The sequence below is a fragment of the Phalacrocorax carbo genome, chromosome 6 (assembly GCF_963921805.1).
Source record: "Phalacrocorax carbo chromosome 6, bPhaCar2.1, whole genome shotgun sequence".
In the NCBI taxonomy this organism is placed as follows: Eukaryota; Metazoa; Chordata; class Aves; order Suliformes; family Phalacrocoracidae; genus Phalacrocorax; species Phalacrocorax carbo.
In genome coordinates, this window is record NC_087518.1 from 46032288 (window position 1) to 46053997 (window position 21710).

A 21710-nucleotide genomic window follows, 5' to 3' on the forward strand; every position below is an offset into this window, starting at 1 on the left:
CTCTGTGTCTTAGATCATAGTTGCCTTTAATTTAGGTAGTTACAGTTCAGTTTGTTTAATATATGTGAGTTCATGCTTGTGCTTGCTACTTTTTCCCCAGGTTTACCGATCATAATCTGCCTCTATCATTAAATTTAGAAATTGCCTCGCGATACCAAACATATAAGTAAACCCTTATACCGAAACTAGGCAATTGTTTTTTTCCTGACTTAATTTGAGGTAGTATTTTCAGAGTAGTTTGTCCAGTACTACTGCTGCTGTGTCCAGGGTGCTAGTGTTTTAATAGCAAAAGCACAGTGTATTGGGGGTTTGAGGCAGTCAGGAACGGGCAGTGCTGTTGCTGTATTGAACATTATTCACACTGAGTATTCCAGTCCTGCCAGTCTGTCAACCAGCCCTAGGTTCTTAGTTAAAATCCCTGGTGATCTATTGAAGCAACTCTGTCAGTTCATTTTGGTTGAGTTGAGCTTGAAAATAAGAATGAGGGGTGGTATTTGTTTTATTTTCACATTTCTCTATGGTTACATTCCTGAAAGGGATTGGCTGGGTCAGGGACAGGCTGGAAGGACAGGAAGGTCTTGTTTCTGGGGTAGCCTCCGCAAGGAGACCTGATTCAAGAGGCAGAAGCATGTTGCAGAAAGGAAAGTCACAGCACAAAGCTGGGCATTTCTAGCCAATGCACAGATTGAGATAGGAAGGAGAAGGTGGGAAAGGGCCACCAGGCCCCAGGAGTGCAAAAAGACCCCCAGAGCCTATGCACAGTTTGTTGCAACTCAGCATCACTTGGATGGCCAGCAGCAGCAGCCTGCTGCAAGGAAATGCTAGGTAGAAATCACATACAAATCAGGTTTCTCTTCCTCTCCCCTAATTCCTTTAAGTTTAGAGTTAAGTTTAAAGTTTAAGTTTTTTTTTCTTCCCTCCCTCCCAACATAAAAGTGTTGTGATCTCTTTTAGGGAACACATACAAGACATGTAAGTACCCATATCTCAAAAATCAATGTTGACTTGGGATGTCTCAGGATTGAGCCTCACAAAATAAAAGTAACTTTAAAAGTGTAAACAATGTTAGCAATATGTAGAGTTATGTTTAACTTGTTTTTTTTTTTTCTTTATTTTATTCTTCCAGCCAAGCAAGTATGTCCAGCTGAAAAAATCAGCTGTGGAGACTTAAGCAACAAGTGTATACCGTCATCCTGGAGATGTGATGGGCAGAAGGATTGTGAAAGTGGTATTGATGAGGCTGGTTGCACTCCTGGTGAGTTAGAGTAATGCTTTAATACATATGCAACATCTTTAGGAATCTTTAGGAATATAAAAGTCTTAGAGTGACTATTACAAATAGCATGTAAAGGGATGACTTTTCCTGCCATCAAATTCATTCACTCTATGTTTGCATTGCTAAGCAGTAAATTTTAGAAAAAGAGGGGAAAGAAGGATTCTCCAGTTGGAGCTGGCTGGAACTCTATGGAGAATTAAGTATTCTTTTACTATAGTTAGTCAGTTTGGAACATGATTGTCAGGGTTAATACCCAGATGAAATGGTAAGGACTTAAATAACAATGTTCAGACCTTCCTCTGTGGTAGCTCAGCAGCTTACCACCATGTCCTTCCTCCTGTGGAGTATAGCCCTATAGACTAAGGCTAGCTTCTGCTGGGATATAATAGATAGGCCTGGGCATTTCTTTATTAATAGCTTGTTGGTTTCACTGGACAGAGAGAAAATTATATACTATTTACTAAAACTGTGTTAAATTCAGTCTCTAAATGGCCAATGCCTTTTACTAGGCCTTTCTCTGCTGAATGAAAGAGCTCTTTAACAGTGTTTTCCCTCCATGAAAACTCCTACACTGTCATCAAGCCGTTTCTCAAACTGTCTTTGATAGGCTAAACATATTTAGTTCTTTGTTTCTTGTTGTCAAATATTTTCTTTTGAATGAATGTTTGACTCTTTTTTGTGGCTCCCTTTGGTATCCCAGCTGATTTTCTCATTTTCTTTTTGTACAGACCACCAGAACTTAGGGAATATCAGTCTTACGAGTCTATGCAGAAGTAGAATCACCTTTCTAATATGTTCTTACATAACTCTGTTTGTCATTATTAAATTCGTTTTGTGGAAACGATCCCAGACTATTAAGAAGCTATTTCTTGCTCTGTGTAGTTATTCACCTATCCATCACTATTTCTCATGTTGTGTATATCAGCAACGTTATTTTTCCTTCCAGATTACTGGTGAAAGGGTTGACTGATTACATGCAAGCACACACTGATGTTTCTTCATTTGAAAACTGAATTTTGGGCTCTAATACCTAGCCAGTCCATAACCCACGTTATCTTTTCACTGAAGTTGTGTAATGAAATAAATTTTATGTGAACGTCTTGTCGTTCTGAGTAAAATGTGGATACATGTATTTCTTTGCAGTCAGCTTTGTGAAACAAAATCTTACCAGAGATTTTACTGTCTGAGCAACCTCTTCCAGTGTTTAGCCTCTCATTGTAAAGATATTTTTTTCTTTGTCCTCTTTTACACTTTGCTTTGTCACAGCTTGTGCCCATTGCCTCTTCTCCTTTTGCTGTGAACTTCTGAGAAGAGTTGGCCTCCAACTTCATTGTATCACGCCTTTAGATATTGGAAAATTGCAGTAAGATCTCCCTCTTACCTTCTCCAGGTTAACCAAACCCATTTTCCTCATCCCCCCCTTGTACATCATGTACTCCAGCACCTTAACCATCTTGCTGGACTTCCACTGGACCCTCTCCATGTTGCGAATGCCTTTCCTGTACTGTCAGGGTGGCACAAAACTGAACACAGTATTTCAGATATGACCTAACAAGTACCAGCTAGAGGAGAATAAACACTTCCCTCAACCTGCTGGCCTCAGTCTTGCTAATGAAACCCAGTATGCAGTTTGTTATGTATGAAGCTCAGTATAAGGTTCAATGAGACTCACTTATCCAATGAACTACAGATTCAACACAAAGTTTTTGAAAGCATCTCCATTCCATATTGCATGTGACTCATAAGTCCAGGGATAACGGAACAGGTTACTGCGCTTGTGCTGAGCCTCTGCGGCATAGTTGCAGCTGGGTTGACTTGCAAGGAAAAGGCATAGGTTGCCTTACATTGCCTCCTCTTTCATGTGGAATTAAGTGCGTGTGCATGGACAATTCCTAAGTAATAAATTATTATCATGTGTTAAGCTGGCAATGTGCTTAGCCCCCTGGTCCTGTGTCCTTTAAGCTAATGATGTTTTGACAGTTTTCAAAAGTCTCTTATTTGTTTTCTGTATGAAACTCTTAGTGTTGTCTCTGTAGTATATGCATTTTTTTTCTTTGAATGGGAGGCTTGCATTAGAGACAAGTTCAGAAGATAATTGTAACTGCTACTGAAAAAAATATTCTTTTCCCAACATGAGTTAGTGGTATTAAAACAATTTTTACACTGGCAGCTGCCACCACTAATTTAGTGCTGCTGCTGCCTCTGCCAGTAGGAGTTGTCCATGGAGTCTTTTATTTATAATAAAAAATCTACTTGAAATTGCTTTGAACTGCTTTTTTTTTTTTTTTTCAAGCTCTAGGTAGCCCCCAAAATTAATGTAAATATCTTCTGAATGCCACATAATTTCAGCATAATGATGTTATTAATGGATTTAGAAATGGCTGAGTGTTTCTCTTCTGGATGTTTCAGCATCTCTACTCTTGCTTATCTTTCACATTTTTAGTGCACATGCAGGCTCTTAAAATGGAAATTTAATTCAAGGGCAAATTCCCATCTTCTGATGGTTGTTGGGTAACTCATGTGAAATGAATTAGTGACTTTCATCCAGTTCCTTATGACTGAGTGTTGTCCTCACGTAGGCTGCTGCATCTGTGGGTGCACACTGGCAATCCCTGCCGAGGGGTCACTGCTGAGTATGAATGTGGGATGGGCTGTTCTCTGGCTGCGGGACCAGGCAGAAAGGCACTGGCAGGCAAACTTGGAGCTTCCCGAGTGGGCAAATGTCAGAAGCATTTGGTCCTAATATCTGTCAGCTCAGCACCTTCGGAGGTATTAAACTCACTTTGAGAAGGAAACAGGAGGCATTGCTGAATGGCTGTAGTGGGAGTATTTTCAGTGAGGTTGCTTGTCAAGGTGTTTTCATCATGGTTGAGAACACACATGTTAGCCGTTTAAACTCTGAGAGCTTGTGGAGGATTGATAGCTATCCTCTCCTTTATCCAAATCTGATAAACCTCACTAAGTCCATCCACTGCTACTCTGTTAATATTCCTGTTTCTTCTCTGTTTGGAACCCTTCTTTATCCATTTTCTCTCTCAGCAACACAAAGGATCCTGACCCAAAAAAAAAAAAAAATCTGTTCCTACATTTAGATCTTTTTTGTTTTGGTTTGGTTTTTAGTTCTTGGGTTTTTTTAACCTCTGCACCCATGTTTTTGTTCTCCTTTTAAAAGAAGCTTCAGCACTTATTGTCACCTGCAGCCCCTTGGAGCAGAGCACCCTGTCATAGCTAAGCCTGCACCTCTCATGGAGCTGCTCAACTTGTCTATAAATAGCACATTTTTCTGGATAAATGTTAGGAAGGGAGTTTATTTGTGCTCAAGATAATTTCTATGGTGAAAGCCTGCATGTGCAATAAACAAGTGGAAGATGACTTGAAGGCACTGTAAGTGAAGGCATCCAGAGGAAAAACTCTTAAGCATTTCCTAAATCCAGGTTAATAAAGCTATTACTTCAAGCTAATGTGACACATTAAACGTATTTTAACTCTGGATACTCGTATTTCTTGATAGGAATAATTGGCTCTTAGTATTATAATTCTTCAAAAGAGCTTAATATTAGAGTTCATTAACATTAGTGGAGCCTGCATTTCTGCATTGGTAATTTGTACCACTAACAGTATTGTGCTGGTACCCAGATACAGGAGCAGGGCTTGGTTGTGCTGAGGCTGTGCAAGCGCCTGTCCCTACATCAAAATGATCATGATTCAAGTTAAGGGATGATCTACTGCAGGAGAAAACAATCATTATGGTGGTAGGATCATCCAAAACTGTAAGAAGAGTGCACGTGTATTGTGGTTCTTCCTCCTATGTCTGCTTCTGGCCTCCAACAACTTGCTTTTCAGATACTGTTAGGATTTGATAATTCTTGATGGATTTTTCTTCTCCAAATTAAGTAATTGCGTTTTGAGTCAACGTGAAATTTATCCCATGTACTCAGTGTAGGCACTGGCATGGCCAGCTGGAGGGAGAGAGCTGCTGTTCAGAAATTCAGGGACAAAAGTGTAGAATATGAATAAGAATCTTCTGTTTGGGTTGGGTTCTCCTTGGTGCTTTCTATCAGCCACATCCTTGGTGCATCATCTTGCATGAATGGAAACTAACTGGTGCCCTACATCCCTCTCCTTTGCTTTTGGTCACTGTTGAATACTTCTGTTTTGTTTGGCACCCTGTGTGATCTGAAAAAGGTTTGTCACAGCAGTGCTCAGAATATCTTTCCTTCAAGGAATGAGAGAATTTGCAGTCTTGTGTGCAGTCCTTGTATAACCCCTTTTAGACAGAGGGTTCAACTGCAGTTAGCAAGCTCTGGACTTACCTGAGCGTGGGTATCCTGAAAAAACTGCATCATCTCAGACAGTGGATAAGTCAAATATTTCCTTTGAGTTCCTCATCTCCCCCTGTACAATCCAGCCCTATAAAAAGCGAACCTTAGAAGTAAGCAAAGCAGATTGTATTAATCTGAAATAAGGGTCCTATTTGCCGTGTCTGGAGTGAGGAACAACAATTTGACAGACAAAATCTATTAAAACAAAAACTTCAGAGATATGTGTAAAACAGCCTTTGCTGTCCTGTTAGGCCTGGTGTGGTACCAGTATTAGGAAAGCAGTTATTTTCATAAGCAGTCCAGGCACTGACCCCATCATACTGCTTGGAAGCCATTGTCAATGGATGGTAATGCACTTTGTTGTTGTTGTTCACTCATGAACAAGGAGGAAAAATGTTGCAATTTTCACCCTGTAGAAGAACTTCCCAAGGAACCAGTGGAAGCTGTGAATTATTGAGCCTGCAGTGGATAAAGCATCAGTGATTAGGGATCCAGATTTGTGTCTGCACAGGCTGTAATTGCTCCAGGGATTAATTGCGGGTATTAATCCTTGCATGGAGGTAGCTAAGTGCCTGTCTGCCTAAATAATTTACTTCCAGCAGGTATGCTTTAAGTCCACTGCTAATTTCCAGTGCACAAACAATTTTTGAAAATTTAAATACCTGCTTTAAGAGAGTATATAAAAAGAAAAAAATCACTGGCTTGGCAGTTTGGGCATCCTCTTTCGTCTTTCCCTGGTTGAGGTTTTCTGCTCCCGGGATACCTAACCTTTGTCACAGTTGATTGGACAAGCTTAGGAATGCATTCACTGAGACTAAAAAGAGAAATTAAATATGAGAGACTGTAATTAAAGCATCATAGCTCAGGGTCAGTCTGGACTTTGCAAAATACTGCAGAGCTTGTTACGTCTCTGCTAAGAGACATACTAAGCAGTGTTTTGTCAGCTGCTCAGGAATGCAGAGAGCACTTCAGCGTGGCTTTAGAACAGAAGAGTTACCATCCTGTAACAGCTGAAACAGGCATTGAGCCCCTTTAATGCACATATTGCTTGTTCCTCCTGACAGCACTCTGGGATGCTCAACAGGGAGAGCAAGGCTCTGGCCCCATCTCTTCTGACTGTGTTACTGGTTCTTACCTGGGCAACTTCTCATACCCAGTATGGAAATTGTATCTGGTAGATGAGGAGTTGGAAGTGTACAATTTTCCCCTTTACAATAGTCAGACACAGTAAAATGATATATTCATTGGCATATTGATAGCATAATAAGTTATTTTCCCATTCCATGATTTATTCTGCTTAACTAGTACAGAGGCAGCGGTCCGTGGGAACTTGTGCAGGTAATGGACATACTTATACTGATGTCATAAAGTTGTTGAAGGGTGAGAGCCAGGAATTCCTGCAGGAGTCTCATGACAGTGACAGCCTCATTATTGAGAGTATCTTTTGGACGCTGGTCTTCCAGCTTTTCATTGCTGACCATATATCTCAGAATTAGTTCTAGATTTTCAGCCCTATAGTATGATATGCTAAACTAAAAGTGAACAAACTGGTTAAAGTTTTTTAAATTATTATGGGAAACAACAGTAAGTACAGTCATGCTTAGCTATAAGCCACAGGTCCTTGCCCTGGTAGCTCACAGCCTTCACATTTCCATAGTATGTGGAAGTATTACACTCACAGAAAATATTTAACTTCCAGGATCACTTACAGGATCCTTGGGGTCGGAACTTTTCAGTTACTGTTTTCTGGCAAAGCTCCAGGCAAGCATGTGATTCTCCATAAAAAGCAGCAGTGCCTACAAGTGAAGGGGTCCTTTTCTTGGAAGGTCCAAGTGCAGAAAGCTTTGAGTAAAATCTTGCAAATACCCTGCTCAATAGCCGTCACATCACCTGAGAACCATTGGCAGAAGGCAGAATTTAAAGCAGGCTAAAGCTGGTCTGATCCCTCCAGCAGATCCCCTAGTGATGAACCAGCTGAAGTAGGGAAATTACAAAGCTGACTTAAAGCCACCTTCCTCCACACTGCTGCCGCACTGGCGCTCACCTTTCTGTTGACAGTTAAATTGTTTCATCATCTTTTATCATTGTCCTGTAGCAATAGGGAGCATCATACCATCTCAGCATCATTTTCTGCGTGATGCAGTAAAAGGTACCTGTGCTTTGCAACTGAGTCACACTCCCAGTGCTGCCTATGGGGATATGACCATACTGATTCTGTTCATTCCAAAACTCCACAGATCCTACTGAGAGCTTTTTACTCGGTGATAATGTAGCACTAATTTTATCTTCCTTTGCAGCCTGATTAATACATGCTTTCATAAAAGTTGTAATTCTGTTCGTTACCTTCATTAACAGGCTAGGTGCACAGTGATGTATTATTTCTCAGTCAGCTCAGAGGGACATCAAACCCAAAGGATCAGATTTGCCATATATTCTCCCTGAGAAATCCACCAGTTTTAATGGGATTGAAGCCCATAGTATTTCGTTCATGCCTGTAGAGGAAATATTTATCTACTATCACTCTTAATGATTATTTCAGCAAGTGATGAAGAGAGACATGGCTAGCCTGAAATTCCTGTCATTTTATAGAAGGTAGCTTTACCTTGAGTACACTTGCCATGGTGGAGGAATGTGCAATTATTTCCAAGAATGGAAAGAAAGTTATTATAGATTTAACAAATGGAAGTCTTTTACAAATAAGATAAGGTAGCACAGCAGTGATATCCTCTGGGCTTTACATGATGTTTAATTACGGGACAGCTGGAGGGATTAATGCTTGTGCATTGTGCCCTGGCTCTCAGAAATTAAACATGTACAGCTGCCACTTTATCACTGCTTAAAGTATTAGAGCTCCATCGAAAGCAGTAGTAATTGCAAAAAAAATCCCCATTGTTATTTAGGAAGAATCTCAGCCCATAATCATATTTGTCCTGAGTTCCTTCAAAACAAAACAGGAAGAAAAATGAGATTAGTAGTTACCTTTAATTGCACTCTTACAGGAAAAATGAAGGTAGTTGCATTTTTAATATATTGGATGCTTGATGTAATTAAATGTAAAATACTGCAAGAACTTAGGTTAGAGGTAAGATAGTCATTGCATAAGTCAAGAATTAAACCCTAAAGCCATGACCTAAGCTGTGCCACGGCTCTACCTGCCAGTGATTACGGCAAAATGGCTTTGTTTTCCCTACTGCTGTCTCTTCAGCTTCGGTTTAAAAAAAGAACAGACGTGTGTAACATTCTGCAAATGGAGTTTCCCAGTACTGAGTGGTGGCTCGTTCACCACAGCAAGCTTTGGTGGTGACTTCTGCACATTTGCTTTGTGCTGATCCCTCAGTTACAGGTAAATTGTCCATATCAGTATGTTCCATGAATAATTTGTTCTTTAAAGCATAATAGACAAAAACACAATATGAAAACAAGACAATTTAGAATGTGGTACTTTTACAACATTTCCCTGAAGGTACACAAGGAAAAAAGAGTAGAAGCGTAGATGCAAAGAACACATTCACAAGCTCACGCTCGTGTTCTCTCTCTTTTTCTTTCCCACCCCAGTCCACACGATAATTTTTCAGATTTGTGGAAGAGTGGTATGAAAGAACTGGTTTTATACAAAGACTTGTGGATAATTAAAACTAAAGCCTAATACCACTGGACTGCATGTTACCTGTGTGCACACACAACAAAAGCTTTGTCCTGCTGCTTTTTCTGTACTTGAGCTGGAGAAGTTGTCTCTGATTCTTCTTTCCAATTTCTTGTGTTGTACCGTCAGAGGAACAAAAATTGGCCTGTAGTTATGTTTATATTCTGGGCAGTCTATCTTTCAACAGTTAGAGCTCTTGGAGTTGAAATAGCCAAGAAATTGTAACTCTTATTGCCAGATATGATTGTATTTCATGTCCCTGAAGTGCTTTCTTCATAAGAATGGAGCTATAATTCTGAGCCTATTCATCCAAAAAGCAAGAATCTGTTTAGTTCTATTAAGGGAAATCTCCTGTAGCTGTCAGTGCCAACAATCCTGTTACGATGGCAGATATGTGGGTAGGAGTTCCATCCTTCGGAAGCCACAGGTACATATATGTTACGCTAATTAATGAGTGCTTAACAGTTACACTTCCTGAGCATATGATCTGAAGACTGAATCAGAATGAGTTAGCTTGAACTCAGTACAGTCCTACACAGGAGGAGACTAAGTAATGTTTGATGCCAAACACACAAAAAAGCTGGTTTATGAGTCATATTAATGGATAAAACAGTATCTGAAAGTTATCTTAGTGGCTGAAATATACTGTTTCCATACAGAGGAAGATAAAATGGTTAGATTAACTTTGCTTGTGTTTTGCAAAGAAATTTGTTTATTGGATAAAATATAACTGGAAAGGTTTAGCTCACAATAAAATACACTTCAATACACTTCTTTTTTTCAACAAGTTTAAAATAATTGCTCATGTTGTACAACTGATGCTTCATCTCAACCGAAATCCAGCTAAGCGCTGCCTTCTATTTCAAAGGCATAGAAACTGAAGGGCAAATCCTAATGCCATAGAAATCTCACTGCTATTAAAGTGAGTGCAGTTAGCACATGACCCTTACACTTTTAATTGCAGTGAGTATCACTCAGTGCTTAAATTTTTCATTTGAGTAGAAAATCTAAGACATTTTTTCTAAAAATGATTGCTGTTCTTTTGTGGAATTGTGGGTACATTATGTGGGTACATTTTTTACATCCTATAATAGCTGTGCCCCCTAATACAATATCACATAAGTGAAAATAATTAGGGGCTGGTTGTTTCCTGAAAAATCTGTCAATCCTTCACCCTCCCAAAACTGCTGCAGTGGTCTTGTGTTTATAGACTTGGTCAATATAGTACGTGCTTATATTCATAACCTTGAATCTGGCTACGCTGAATTCTGCCAATTGTCTGTCGTTTCCTTAATGCTTCGGTTTTAAGGTACTCTTCCTTTCAGATGAGTTGCCTTACAAACTGTTTTGTTTCAGATCATCTTTTTAATTGTCGTTGAACATATATTCAAACTCACTTTGGATCACTGTTCCTAGAGAAATGTGAGAGCGCGTTGGGTAAACGTGGGGGGTGAGATGTGACAACCCTCAGCATTTCCTTGTTTTGTCTGTGCTCCAGAAGAGTTAGTAGTGCCATGTTCTAAATGCAATGAATATTTAAGTCTGAGTGAAGCAAACTGCAGTAAGAAGAAATATCTCCTCTTACAGAGAATTCCCATCAAGCAAAGTAAAGTAGTGGAAGTAGAAATTTTATAGGGCGGTGACCTCATTGCTTACCGTGTAAGCGGTGCTTTGTCTCTCATTACTCAGCTGAATTAAAAGCTGTGTATCCTCCATTGCTGTAGCTACCAGATTATCAGGCTGAAGCCAGGCTTTTCTCTCTGCCTTACCTGTTTAGCCCATTGGTTCAGAAATGTATCCTGTGGGTGGCCAACATGGCTTTTCTTTGCTCTATTTTTTTACGGATAGACCTGTACAGCAATCGATTCCATCAGTGAAGAATTCTGCCTAAGAATTGAGATTGGACCAGCAGGCAGGGGTTTGAATTCCTTGCCTTTCCCAGTCAGAATAAAAAACAGAGCTTTCAAATTTTCTGAGAATAAAAACAAATTGTACTGTCATTTGCTAATGTGACTAAAGTGTAGCTTTAAAGATTCTGATGAAGTGTCTCTTCTGAGCTGGACATAAGAAACCAGAAAGCAATGGAGAAAATTACATTTCTCCGTTTAGCTGGAACTGCCATTATACCAGGCAGGTGTAATAACAGTTTGTGACTTTGTATTAGCAGATGAACTCAGAGTGGAAGTCTGCCCAATGGATGGAAGGTGAGATCCGTGGAATAGGCTTTTCCTAGCAAAGTGTTTGTGATTTAAACTCTTCAATGGCAAAATTAACTCTTGGTTGTGCAGGAAGTTCTGTGCAGGCAATCCTTATAACGACAGGGAGTCCTGCTGAATCCAAGAGCTCTGTGCATGCAATGGTGTGGTTTTTGTCGGTACTGTCACAGGATCAAGACCCTGCTCCTTAATGCTCTGTTCTGTTTGCTGGAAGAGCATTTATATATTCCTCAGAAATACAGAATTTTGTGTGATAATAATAGAGCAGCCGTTAGTTTCATGGATGTTATCAGATGTTTCTGAGGGATTTGCCAAATTAGTGTAATTTGTAAAATTGTCATTTTAATAAGCAAGTCATGTCTGAGGGAATAGGAGTGAGCTTGGCCCATACAGGTTCCAATTTTCAAAGTCAGAAAACAAACCCACTAAACACATCGCAGCATTTTTTTTTCTATTTAAATTTTGGCTAGTACCAAACATCTCCAATCTGATTCAGCTGATTATGTTCCAATCAGAATATAAAAGAGTAATAATAATGTCTTTATCCCCACAAGATCCCCATAGGGTGTCTTAGATTTTAGAAAAAGCAGCACAGTAGCAACCTTAGGCATTCTGACCATCCTTTTTTTTTTCCCAAGATGCTTCATTTTACCCCTACACCCCCTACACTGGACTCACTTGTTCTTATTTGGAGGTCATTTTCAGTCATTTAACCAGAAGAACCTGTGATAAACTTTCTAACACTTTCCTGGTGTGAAGCAAAATTGAGGAGATTGCAGTTATGAGTTAGCAACCATATTGCACATAAGAAAGATTAAAGACAGGGAAGAAATTCACAGCGTGCATATGTTTTGTACGTCAGCTGCTTCTCTCCATAGATTGTAGGGTAATAATTAATTCTGCTTTCAGAAGATTAAACCACTTTGAATGAATATATGATTCTCAGGAAATTCATTTGAAATCATTAAATACATTTTTGAACCAACTATTATTTATCAGCAGGGGCTTTGGCATCTGGTTGCTCGATTATAATTAACTAATACTATGCAAATACAGCGGCAGAGAATAGAAAAATAATTCATTTGTGTTTGAGGAGAGCAGTGTGGCAAAGGCAGTAAGCACATGCAAATATTAATTTGCAAGAGTGCGTGAGATGGCTCCTTAGCTACATTAGTGATTTGAACAATATCAGGAATTACTATTCCTTCTGCAGTCTTCATCTATATAGGCTTTTCGGTATCAATCACCATAGCAACAACCACTGTTTGTAGTGAGACTGCATGAATTGCTGCATTATTCCCTCCATGGGAGGCCTGGTTTTTTTCTGAGCAATGTGCTTCAAGGTCATCTTCATTTACCTCCATCTCTTTTGCTGTCCTTCCTGGAGCGCAGCTTTCCGTGGGAAACTTGTCCTTCTAGGCATGAATCTGACTTGCATTTGACTGAAGATCTGTATGAAATATTCAGATATTTGGCAAGAACAACAATTGTCTGCAGACAAATAATTTAGCTACAATTAAGCCTGAGAATAAATACTAGTTAAATAAAACTAACATGATGACAGCACTGGTAACTGGCTTGGGAGTTTCAACTTAATTTAGCCTGTCTGGACTCTCTGATCTCCTTATCCGTGGTCCAGCTCGGAGGTTAATTTATATGGGCTGCGGTAGCTGGATTTTCACTTCACACAGAATACCTGGGCAGATGGAGCTCAAGCATTCCACTCTTGCAGCCATGTGGAGCTCAGATCCTAAACCTCACAGCTTAGGAGAGTTTCTGAAGTCCACCAGCCTTTCCTGCCAGTGCTGAAGCAGTGATAAATCAGCAGCAGATCTCTCCCTCCCTAGTGTAAATGTTAGTATGAACAAATCATCCTTTGCCGCTTTTAGAAGATCTATTATCAGATTTAACCAAACCAAGAAATTTTGAGACGTGTTTTTTTTAAGTTGCTTTGGGGAGAGTGCTAGAAAAATGCAATGTAATAATTCATCTTATTTTCTTGTCATCAGCATCAGTAATTGCTGTTATCCACTTTACCACAAGTTTTACCAAATAATTATCTTTCTTTAAGCCATTCATATAATTTCAAGTGGAACTGACTTTTTTGGAGGAGAGAGATTAATTAAATAACTGACTTACTGAAAAGCTAGAAAAATCTTTAATTAAAGATTAGTAGTGGCATCGGTTATAGTCCATTGTACATAATTCCCAGCTCCTATTAATGATGGATATCCTCTTCATTTCATATTTTGAGTTTTATCCAGATTTGAGGATCCGTGCTTGGTAGAGACGTCCATTGTAGAAATGTTGTTGTGTACAAATCTTTCTTTTTTTTTTAATTATAGTTCTCAGAGTGCCCTGTATCTTTAGAGCATTCTATTTTTCTCTGTAAGCACTTAGGAAGCATGTGGTAGAATTTTCTTAATTTTTTTGTGCCACACCTGAGGTAAGATTGACCCTGCTGCACCAGACTGCTCACTAAAGCCTCTGGTTAAATCCTGGCTCTGGGCAGAAGAGAACTAGCCAGTACTGAAACACGAACTCCACAATTGCAGTCTCTCTCTCTCTCTCTCTCTCTCTCTCTCTCTCTCTCTCTCTCTCTCTCTCTCTCTCTCTCTCTCTTCTCTCTCTCTCTCTCTCTCTCTCTCTCTCTCTCTCTCTCTCTCTCTCTCTCTCTCTCTCTCTCTCTCTCTCTCTCTCTCTCTCTCTCTCTCTCTCTCTCCTCTCTCTCTCTCTCTCTCTCTCTCTCTCTCTCTCTCTCTCTCTCTCTCTCTCTCTCTCTCTCACACACACACACACACACACACACACACACACACACACACTGTATTTTTAAAAACACTTCTATCCAAAGACTGCTTCTGTTCCACTCTCCTCAAGACATGTGACAAGACTGGAGCTGGAGGCTGTGAGGCAAAAACTGTGACAGTTGTGCTCTATGTGTTGGCATATAGTACAAGGCAGAAATTAATGCAGAACATCTCTGGTATATATTGTCTATAGGCCAAAGCACATGCATGCTATCATTTAGATGTGATATTTTGCTTCCTAAAACTGAAGAACCTTAATGGATTACAGTACTCTACAAAACTGCTTTTGTGATCATGCTTGTTTATTGCTTTGAGTCCTGTTGGTTAAACACTTCTTGACAACATTTCCAAAATTTCTACTGGGATCACTTCATATTTGAAGTAGGTTTTGCACCTTAGAGTACAACATTTATTAATTTCTATGGCACTAAGGAAAGCAAGCTAATATTTATTTCCTTTGTTTTGAACAAATAAGCATACAATAGGACAGGTGGTAAAATCAGAGAATGCAAACAAATTGTTCAAGTCAAATAAAAAATACCCCAGTGATCATTTAATTGCTACTCACACATTTTCTATTGAAATGCTCTGGAGCCAGTGAAATGCTGTAGTGATGGGACTACCTAGGTACCCTGACAGATTTGTGATCGGAGGTGTGAAGTAAACTGTCCCTGGGACTTTACTTCCCCATCCTCCTCTCTCCAGGTGCTATGTAAGATAATTTGTAGTGCTGCTTTTTATTAGGTTCTTCAAACCAGCACCAAACCATGCAGCAGGGACCCTGAAGAGCATGAGCGTGCTGGCGCTTGCCTAGGTCAGAGGGATTGTAAGCAGCTTTTCTCCTGTATTGCCTGTTTGTGCCAGAGTAAGTCCCCAAGTGGCTGGAAGCTGCAGACTTTGCTTTATCCTGGCATGCCCTGCGGATTTGAGCTGTCAGAAAGGATAACAGAAGGGTGAGAGGAATTGGGCTGTTACCTGCCTTCCCGTGGCCAGCAGGAGAGCCAGCTGCACATGGAGATGGAGGTCTCTGCTGGAGGCATGTGTGACCCAGAAGGAACTGTCCCATTTGAGCACGCCTAAAGATGGGTCATTAGGTCTGTGAATGAAGGAAAGGGCATTTTTATTTCTTGAGTTCACTAGAAAGTGCCTAGAGCAGCCTTCTGTAGTGAGGGACCTTGTGCTCCCATTTGGCACTGCCACTGGCTGCTAGTGCACCACTGCAGTGGCCCCTGTGACAGCTCTGGTGGCTGTCCAGTGGCCTCTTTTTCATGGCACAGTGGTAGCAGCCCATCAATCTTACTGGCTGTCCCAGTAGCGTGTGGCTGCTGTAATTGCAGGCAGGAAAAGCTGAGCACAAAGGCCTGCTCTTCTACCTCTTAGGCCTTGTCCTAGTGCAGGTGATGCCCTGAAAGTGCTGATGCTGCTGCCCCCAGCTTTAGCTGTGCGAAGGAGTTGCAGAGATTGATCCCCACCTAAGGACTGCGGTGGTGGGAAGGGGGAGTAGCAACCGCCAGACTGCTGCACTTGTTCAGTGGGGGACAAACTTGTAGTCTGTAGTGCTGTCATCACACTAAATTTAATTTTTAAAAAGAAATAAAATAATCATGACCATGCAATTTTTCTAGCTACTAATTCAAAAGCTTCACTGAGTAAGTCCTCATGAGAGGTTACAAAAGCTGAATTGCTTCTATTTTCTGGCTGCGATTATCAGTAATTTTATATCTGTACTGGGATTTGTAGGTGTAGAGGAGGAACTTTTGTGCAAACTTCCATTGTCTGTATCCTACTCATGTTTATCAGTTGCTAATTTGCCAATGCAGCAGATTTCTGAAGGGAAAAACGTACAGACAGAAGGAGGGGTGGAGGTGAGACCAGGAAAACAACAAGGGGGAAAAAAGATGGGCTCATTACAGTTGTGGGAAAGGAAATTAATGCACATTAGGGGTGTGCAAATCATTACAACCTTGCCCAAAAATTAGGGATTAAAGGAGTATGCAAAATTTTGCTCACTGATCTGTTTCTGAGATTCATCAAAATAATGCCAGAAAAGCAATTTCTTCTCAGCCTTGATCTGTTACAGAAACTGTACATAGTCCTAGAAATATTCCTGTTTCTCACTTCCTTTTTTAAATAGATTGGTAAGATCATAACTGTTACCTTAAATTTCTACTTGGCAGTTCCATATTATGCATCATCTGAAGAGAGTGTTAGGTTATACATCTGTGTACAGGGTTAATAGATTATTTTATTTCTATAGAAAAGTATGCTCACTGAAGAAAAAGAGCAGAATTTGGGTGAAAACTGGAGCACTTCAATGGTCTCGACTCTGCCATACAAAAGAGTTTTGGGATTTTTTTTTTTCAGATGCTTCTCCACCAGATTGAGCTCATATTTCAGGTCTTTATGAGAGGGATTCATCTCCTAATATTAGTTGTCTAATCTCAGTTCCCCCTGTTTGGAGAGGATAAAAATTAGCCCCTCCAAGGGACAGTTTTTATCCCAAGCTAGGTGCCAGGAGTTGCCTGTTGAGGGCATCTCTCTATATTCAAAATACTCTACCAAGTACAGAAGGAGCCTGAGCAACTGACCTGGACCAGATAATATTTCAGTGTGTAACAGTGGTCCTTTGGTGATCACACTCTGATGCATTTAATTATTGATGTCAGGTTGGGCACACAGCAGTGTTCAGCTGAGATTCTTTTTAACGTTTATCTCCATTGGAGGGAGCTTGGGTCGTAGCCAGTGGACAGCGGTATTGCACCAAAGAAGGCAAACCTCTGTCTTCTAATCAGGCAGATTGCTGCTCTGATAGACACAGTAACACCTGGAAAACCTGGGACTAAATGGGACAGAGCACAGGGAGGAGGGGAGAAATATATATATTGACACACACTGATGTAAAACTACAGGCTGCTTAGGTTAGCAGACAGAGCCCAGCAAGCTTGCAAGCTATGATGTAAATAAGTATCCATGTACAAGTGAACAGGTTCTTAATTGCTAGATAAAGAGAGTTTCTCTTCCAAGTATAAAATAGATGTAATATTTCAGTAGAATACCACTGGGTTCCTGTCATTGGCTGAAAGCTGGGATATGACAATTCCTTTACAGAGATTCTGCCACTTTCCAGATGCATTTCATTGCAGCAATCAGTACCATCTGAACTGTGCGGTTCATCATAGGGGCTCTGCAGTTACAACAGCAAATAGTTCTGGTTCTGAAGACAAAAAGATTCCCAAGTGCAACGTGAAAAAAAAATGTTGTAATTTATTTGTATGTATTTCTTGTATTTGTGATTTGTCAAAGCCACAACTTTCTTGTGAAATCCTGAAACCTGATTCTGTGTCAGGAAGCTGGTAGCGTCAGCGCAGAGCAAAGCGAAGTGCTGTGCAAGTCCACCAGTGCGTGCCAGCACACCTGCAGCCTGCCCTGCAATCTCCCTGTTCTTTCTGTGCTATAACCCCTTACACCAGGGCTTGCCTGGCTGCTCTTGCCTCAACACCAGGGCAGCACTGCAGCTGGGCCCTCACTTTTCCTACCTGCAGTTCTCCCAGCCCTGCTGCCCCTTCTTCTTCAGGGATGAAACTGAAGCAGCAGAATTCTGTTTTAAGTAACTATCTAAAAGTACTTATGGAGAATTTCTTCCAGGGTTTTGGTTCCCCCACACCTTGATGAAATAAAGTGACTGTGAACTGCATATTTTTGGAGTACCTGAAAGTTTAATTTGAGCAAGCTTCTCTGGTTCAGCTGTCCATTAGGCTTGCAGAGGAGAGTACTTCACTCAGCTTCCTATCTGACAAACACCTCATTTGTATGTTAATGTTGAGCTGTGATTTCCAGAGAAGGCATTCAGTGTGTTGTAAAGGGCCTTACTGGCAGATTGCAGCTAAATTGATGCTCAGCTCACTAAATATTTACCCTACACATCCCACTTAATATGTCCAAAACCAGGCACACTGTGAAATCCTGAAACCTGATTCTGTGCTTGTGAAAGTCAGGAAGCTGGTAATGTCAGCGCAGAGCAGAGCAAATCACTGTGCAAGTCCACCAGTGCGTGCCAGCACACCTGCAGCCTGCCCTGCAATCTCCCTGCTCTTTCTGTGCTGTCACCCCGTACACCAGGGCTTGCCTGGCTGCTCTTGCCTCAACACCAGGGTAGCACTGCAGCCGGGCCCTCACTTTTCCTACCTGCAGTTCTCGCAGCCCTGCTGCCACTTCTTCAGGGCTGCCCTTGGCCTGTAGAGGATACATCCTGTGGCACAGCTCGGGAAATGACCACTGTGTCTTCACCTGCTCCTTGCCATGTAGGTTACCATTGGGAAAAATGTTTTGGGACAACCAAGGTAGTGCTTTTGTGCCCTCTCCCTCTCTCAGACATTCCTAATGTGGTAAAGCTGGCACAGTGGTGAGGGGTAGGCTGGAGACCTCACAGCTCACGTGTTTGTTTTTATTCCCAAGCCTGTTCTCCCAATGAGTTCCAGTGCAGTAACAAGTCGTGCATCTCCATCATCTTTGTGTGTGACGGTGACAATGACTGCGGGGATGGCAGTGATGAAAGAAAATGCTCCCCTCTCACCTGCAACCCCAATGAGTTCCAGTGCAACAATAGTGTGTGCATCCCAGAGCTGTGGGTCTGTGATAATCAGCCAGACTGTGAGGATCAGTCAGACGAGTCCGTAGAGAAGTGTGGCTACAATGCCAAGGCCCTCAACACCTGCGCAGCTCATGAGTTCCAGTGTGGCAATGGTGAATGCATCCACCTGAACTGGAAGTGCGACGGGGACGAAGACTGCAAGGACAAGTCTGATGAGCAGGATTGCCGTGAGTGTCTGCAGGGGTAGGGCAGGGCTGGGTGTTCTTTGTGGGGGAGAGGGGCCAGAAGTCTGCTGTGGGCTGTGTTTTAAGACAAGTCTTTGATGTTTATGCAGCAACTGTGTGCCTGACAAGGAGCGTTTGTGTCCCAAATGCCGTGGCTGGGTGCCCAGCCCAGCAGGGTCAGGTATATTCTAGACTCCTTTTATGCTTTTTCCTTGAGGATTCAGAGAGGAGGTGCAAGAACTGTTGGATGGTACCATGCCTCAGAAGGGATCTGTTTCACTAGAAAGACAGGGAATAGAAAATGGAAAAAATGTTCAAAGCCCTCAGGCTGCTTGGTGGGGTCACAGCCTGGAGGTTAGAAGCCGCAACACTAAAGGGAATATATGATCAGCAGAAAAAAATAATTTTCTGCCTCTGAAGTTAGAGTATACTGAGCAAGGCAGTCAAGAGCAGCACCTCTGAAGAATCCAGTTTGAAATGCGCTTTGAGCTTGGCTAGATAAAGGCACAGAGCTAATAAATAATGGATTTCTTTTCAGCTGGCTTTATACATTTAACATGGTGTTGTTGGTGTGCGTGGTATTTTTAATGTTTCATCCATTTTTAGCCACTAAATTGTCAAGCTGGTCACTTACCTGAGGCAGGAGAGAGAGACAGACAAGAAAATAAGAGCAAAATGTTTTGCTAAAATATTCATAATCACAAGATTGAAATAAAATAAAATATTTACATAGCTGTATATATTTAGCAGCTCTGACATTGGGCCACCTTTGGGGGAGGAAGGCAGCAACCAGCTGCAACAGACAGACATTTTTGCGAAGGTACCTAAGAAAATTTACCGCTTTTGCCAGCACCATCTTTTCGTACTTTGGACAACACTGAGTCTAGGCTGGTAAGCTCAGAGCAACCCTGTGGGAAAGCCCTTCAAGGAGCGGGGGATCAGACTCTCCCAGGCAGAGAGAGGCAGAATTAACTTCAGTGACTTCTTCACCAAGAGCAGGAGGATGTAGTAAGTCCTAGACACCACTGTTCACACTGCAGGGGCGCAGGGGGATGAGCCACAGGTAACTCTGGAGGTGCTGTGGCTTTAAAAGAGCCAAGGACTCTTTTAAGAGAGGAGAGAGCAGAGTAGGAGAAGCCAAATATGTTTTGTTAGGAAGAGAGCGGCTTTGACTGCTGGGTATAAGGATATCATCACCATCAACCCCCTTGCAAATAGGAATGGATTAGGTAAGATGTCTTTTCCTCCATGTCCAAGAAGGGGGTACAGGAGCTGACGGAACCCTAGGGCAGCAGGTTCACAGGCAGTACTTACAGGGTCTGAAATGTCACAGGGACAGTGGAGTCAGGAGACAAAGCTAGTTCTGGCATTCATTTCAGTACAAAGTGACTGCAAGAAAGCCAGGCAGCAGCATGTCTGGTGGAGATGTGTACTGCTAGCTGGGGCAGCCTGTGTTTGGTGCCTGTTTTCATTCTGAGATCTCCTGCAGACAATCCTGTACTTGTATCCCCTCTGAATCAGGAGGCAGTGGCTAGGCCCACATTACAAACACAGGTGAAGAAATGGTGTCTGGCACAGGGGACTCCCAGGAGAACGGATCTCTGTCCCACAGGTTGCATTCCCTGCAGTGACAGCAACCTGGCAGGATGGCTGAGTTTAGACAACTCAGGAGAGTGAAAGGTGAGCTTCTTTCTCTTTCCAAGTGGTGAGACAGAGGAGCAGCTTACAGATGGCACTTTCTGATGAAATGTCTCTGAAATTTCAGTCCCTGTTGTTCAGCTTGAAGGGAATATTTTTAAGCCTTTTACAGGCCCCATTTGCTTTGACACTCCACTGGCTGAGAGGAGTGGGACTGGGCCCATGTACCTTGCTGAGGCAGAGGGAGCACTCTGTTCCCCAGCTTCTTTCCTTGACCCTACAGGCACCAGTAATATCCAGCTGAGCTCAAACTGCCGAGATGTGAGGCCCAAAAGGAGCACAGCTCTGACAGCATCCGTCAGGTACAGAGCAGCTTCACCAAGTAGCACCTCCAGATATGCCAAGGGCAGCCTCCCTAGGGCAGAGGATCCAGCTGGACACGGTTGCAGCGCAGCACAGTGCTGACAACCAGTGGAGGAAGGAGGAAATGTGGCAGAAGTGACTTGAGACAATTACAACTCTAACTAGCTGAGATTTAGCACCGGAGTGTTTTTTTCCAGTAAGTCTCAGAGCAGCACAATGTGCAGCTTATCTACTCAGGAGAAATGAGCACGTGAGGGGCTTCTGGTGCTTTCAGTCCTGTGGGCCAGGAAACACTGGGATTCAAAGCCCCGTGTTTTAGCTATTGCAGTGCTCCTCTGTATGGAGTGCCTGGTTCTGCCCTTTACACCCGTGCAAACTAGGAGTCACCCCAGTGCCATAGAAGTGTGTAAGCCTGCTGCTGTTTACACTGTGGGGAGGGACATCTCTAAGGTAGTAGCCAGGAGAGGACTTGCAGCACTGAGTGCTTGTGTAGCTGATGGGTTGACTGGGTCAGAGTCAAAACTAATGTTGCTTCCCCATCCTAAATGCAGCTGTTGCTTGGCTGAACATGCCTGCAGTAAGAAAGCGACATTTGAGAGCTCTGGAAACTCAGCATCCCTGTTCATC

General features: G+C 41.9%; 1 protein-coding gene across 4 annotated transcripts in view; it reads left to right on the forward strand.

Annotated features, from left to right (window-relative positions):
• LRP8 (LDL receptor related protein 8) overlaps positions 1–21710 on the forward strand; it is a 198890-nt gene that overhangs the window by 150974 nt on the left and 26206 nt on the right. For 2 of the 4 annotated variants that reach the window (XM_064455062.1, XM_064455063.1), the window contains exons 4-5: positions 1127–1255; positions 18723–19085. In XM_064455062.1, the coding sequence (XP_064311132.1) occupies positions 1127–1255; positions 18723–19085 (492 nt within the window). The remainder of the gene's footprint in view (positions 1–1126; positions 1256–18722; positions 19086–21710) is intronic. The other 2 variants (XM_064455064.1, XM_064455065.1) reach the window with 1 other exon arrangement.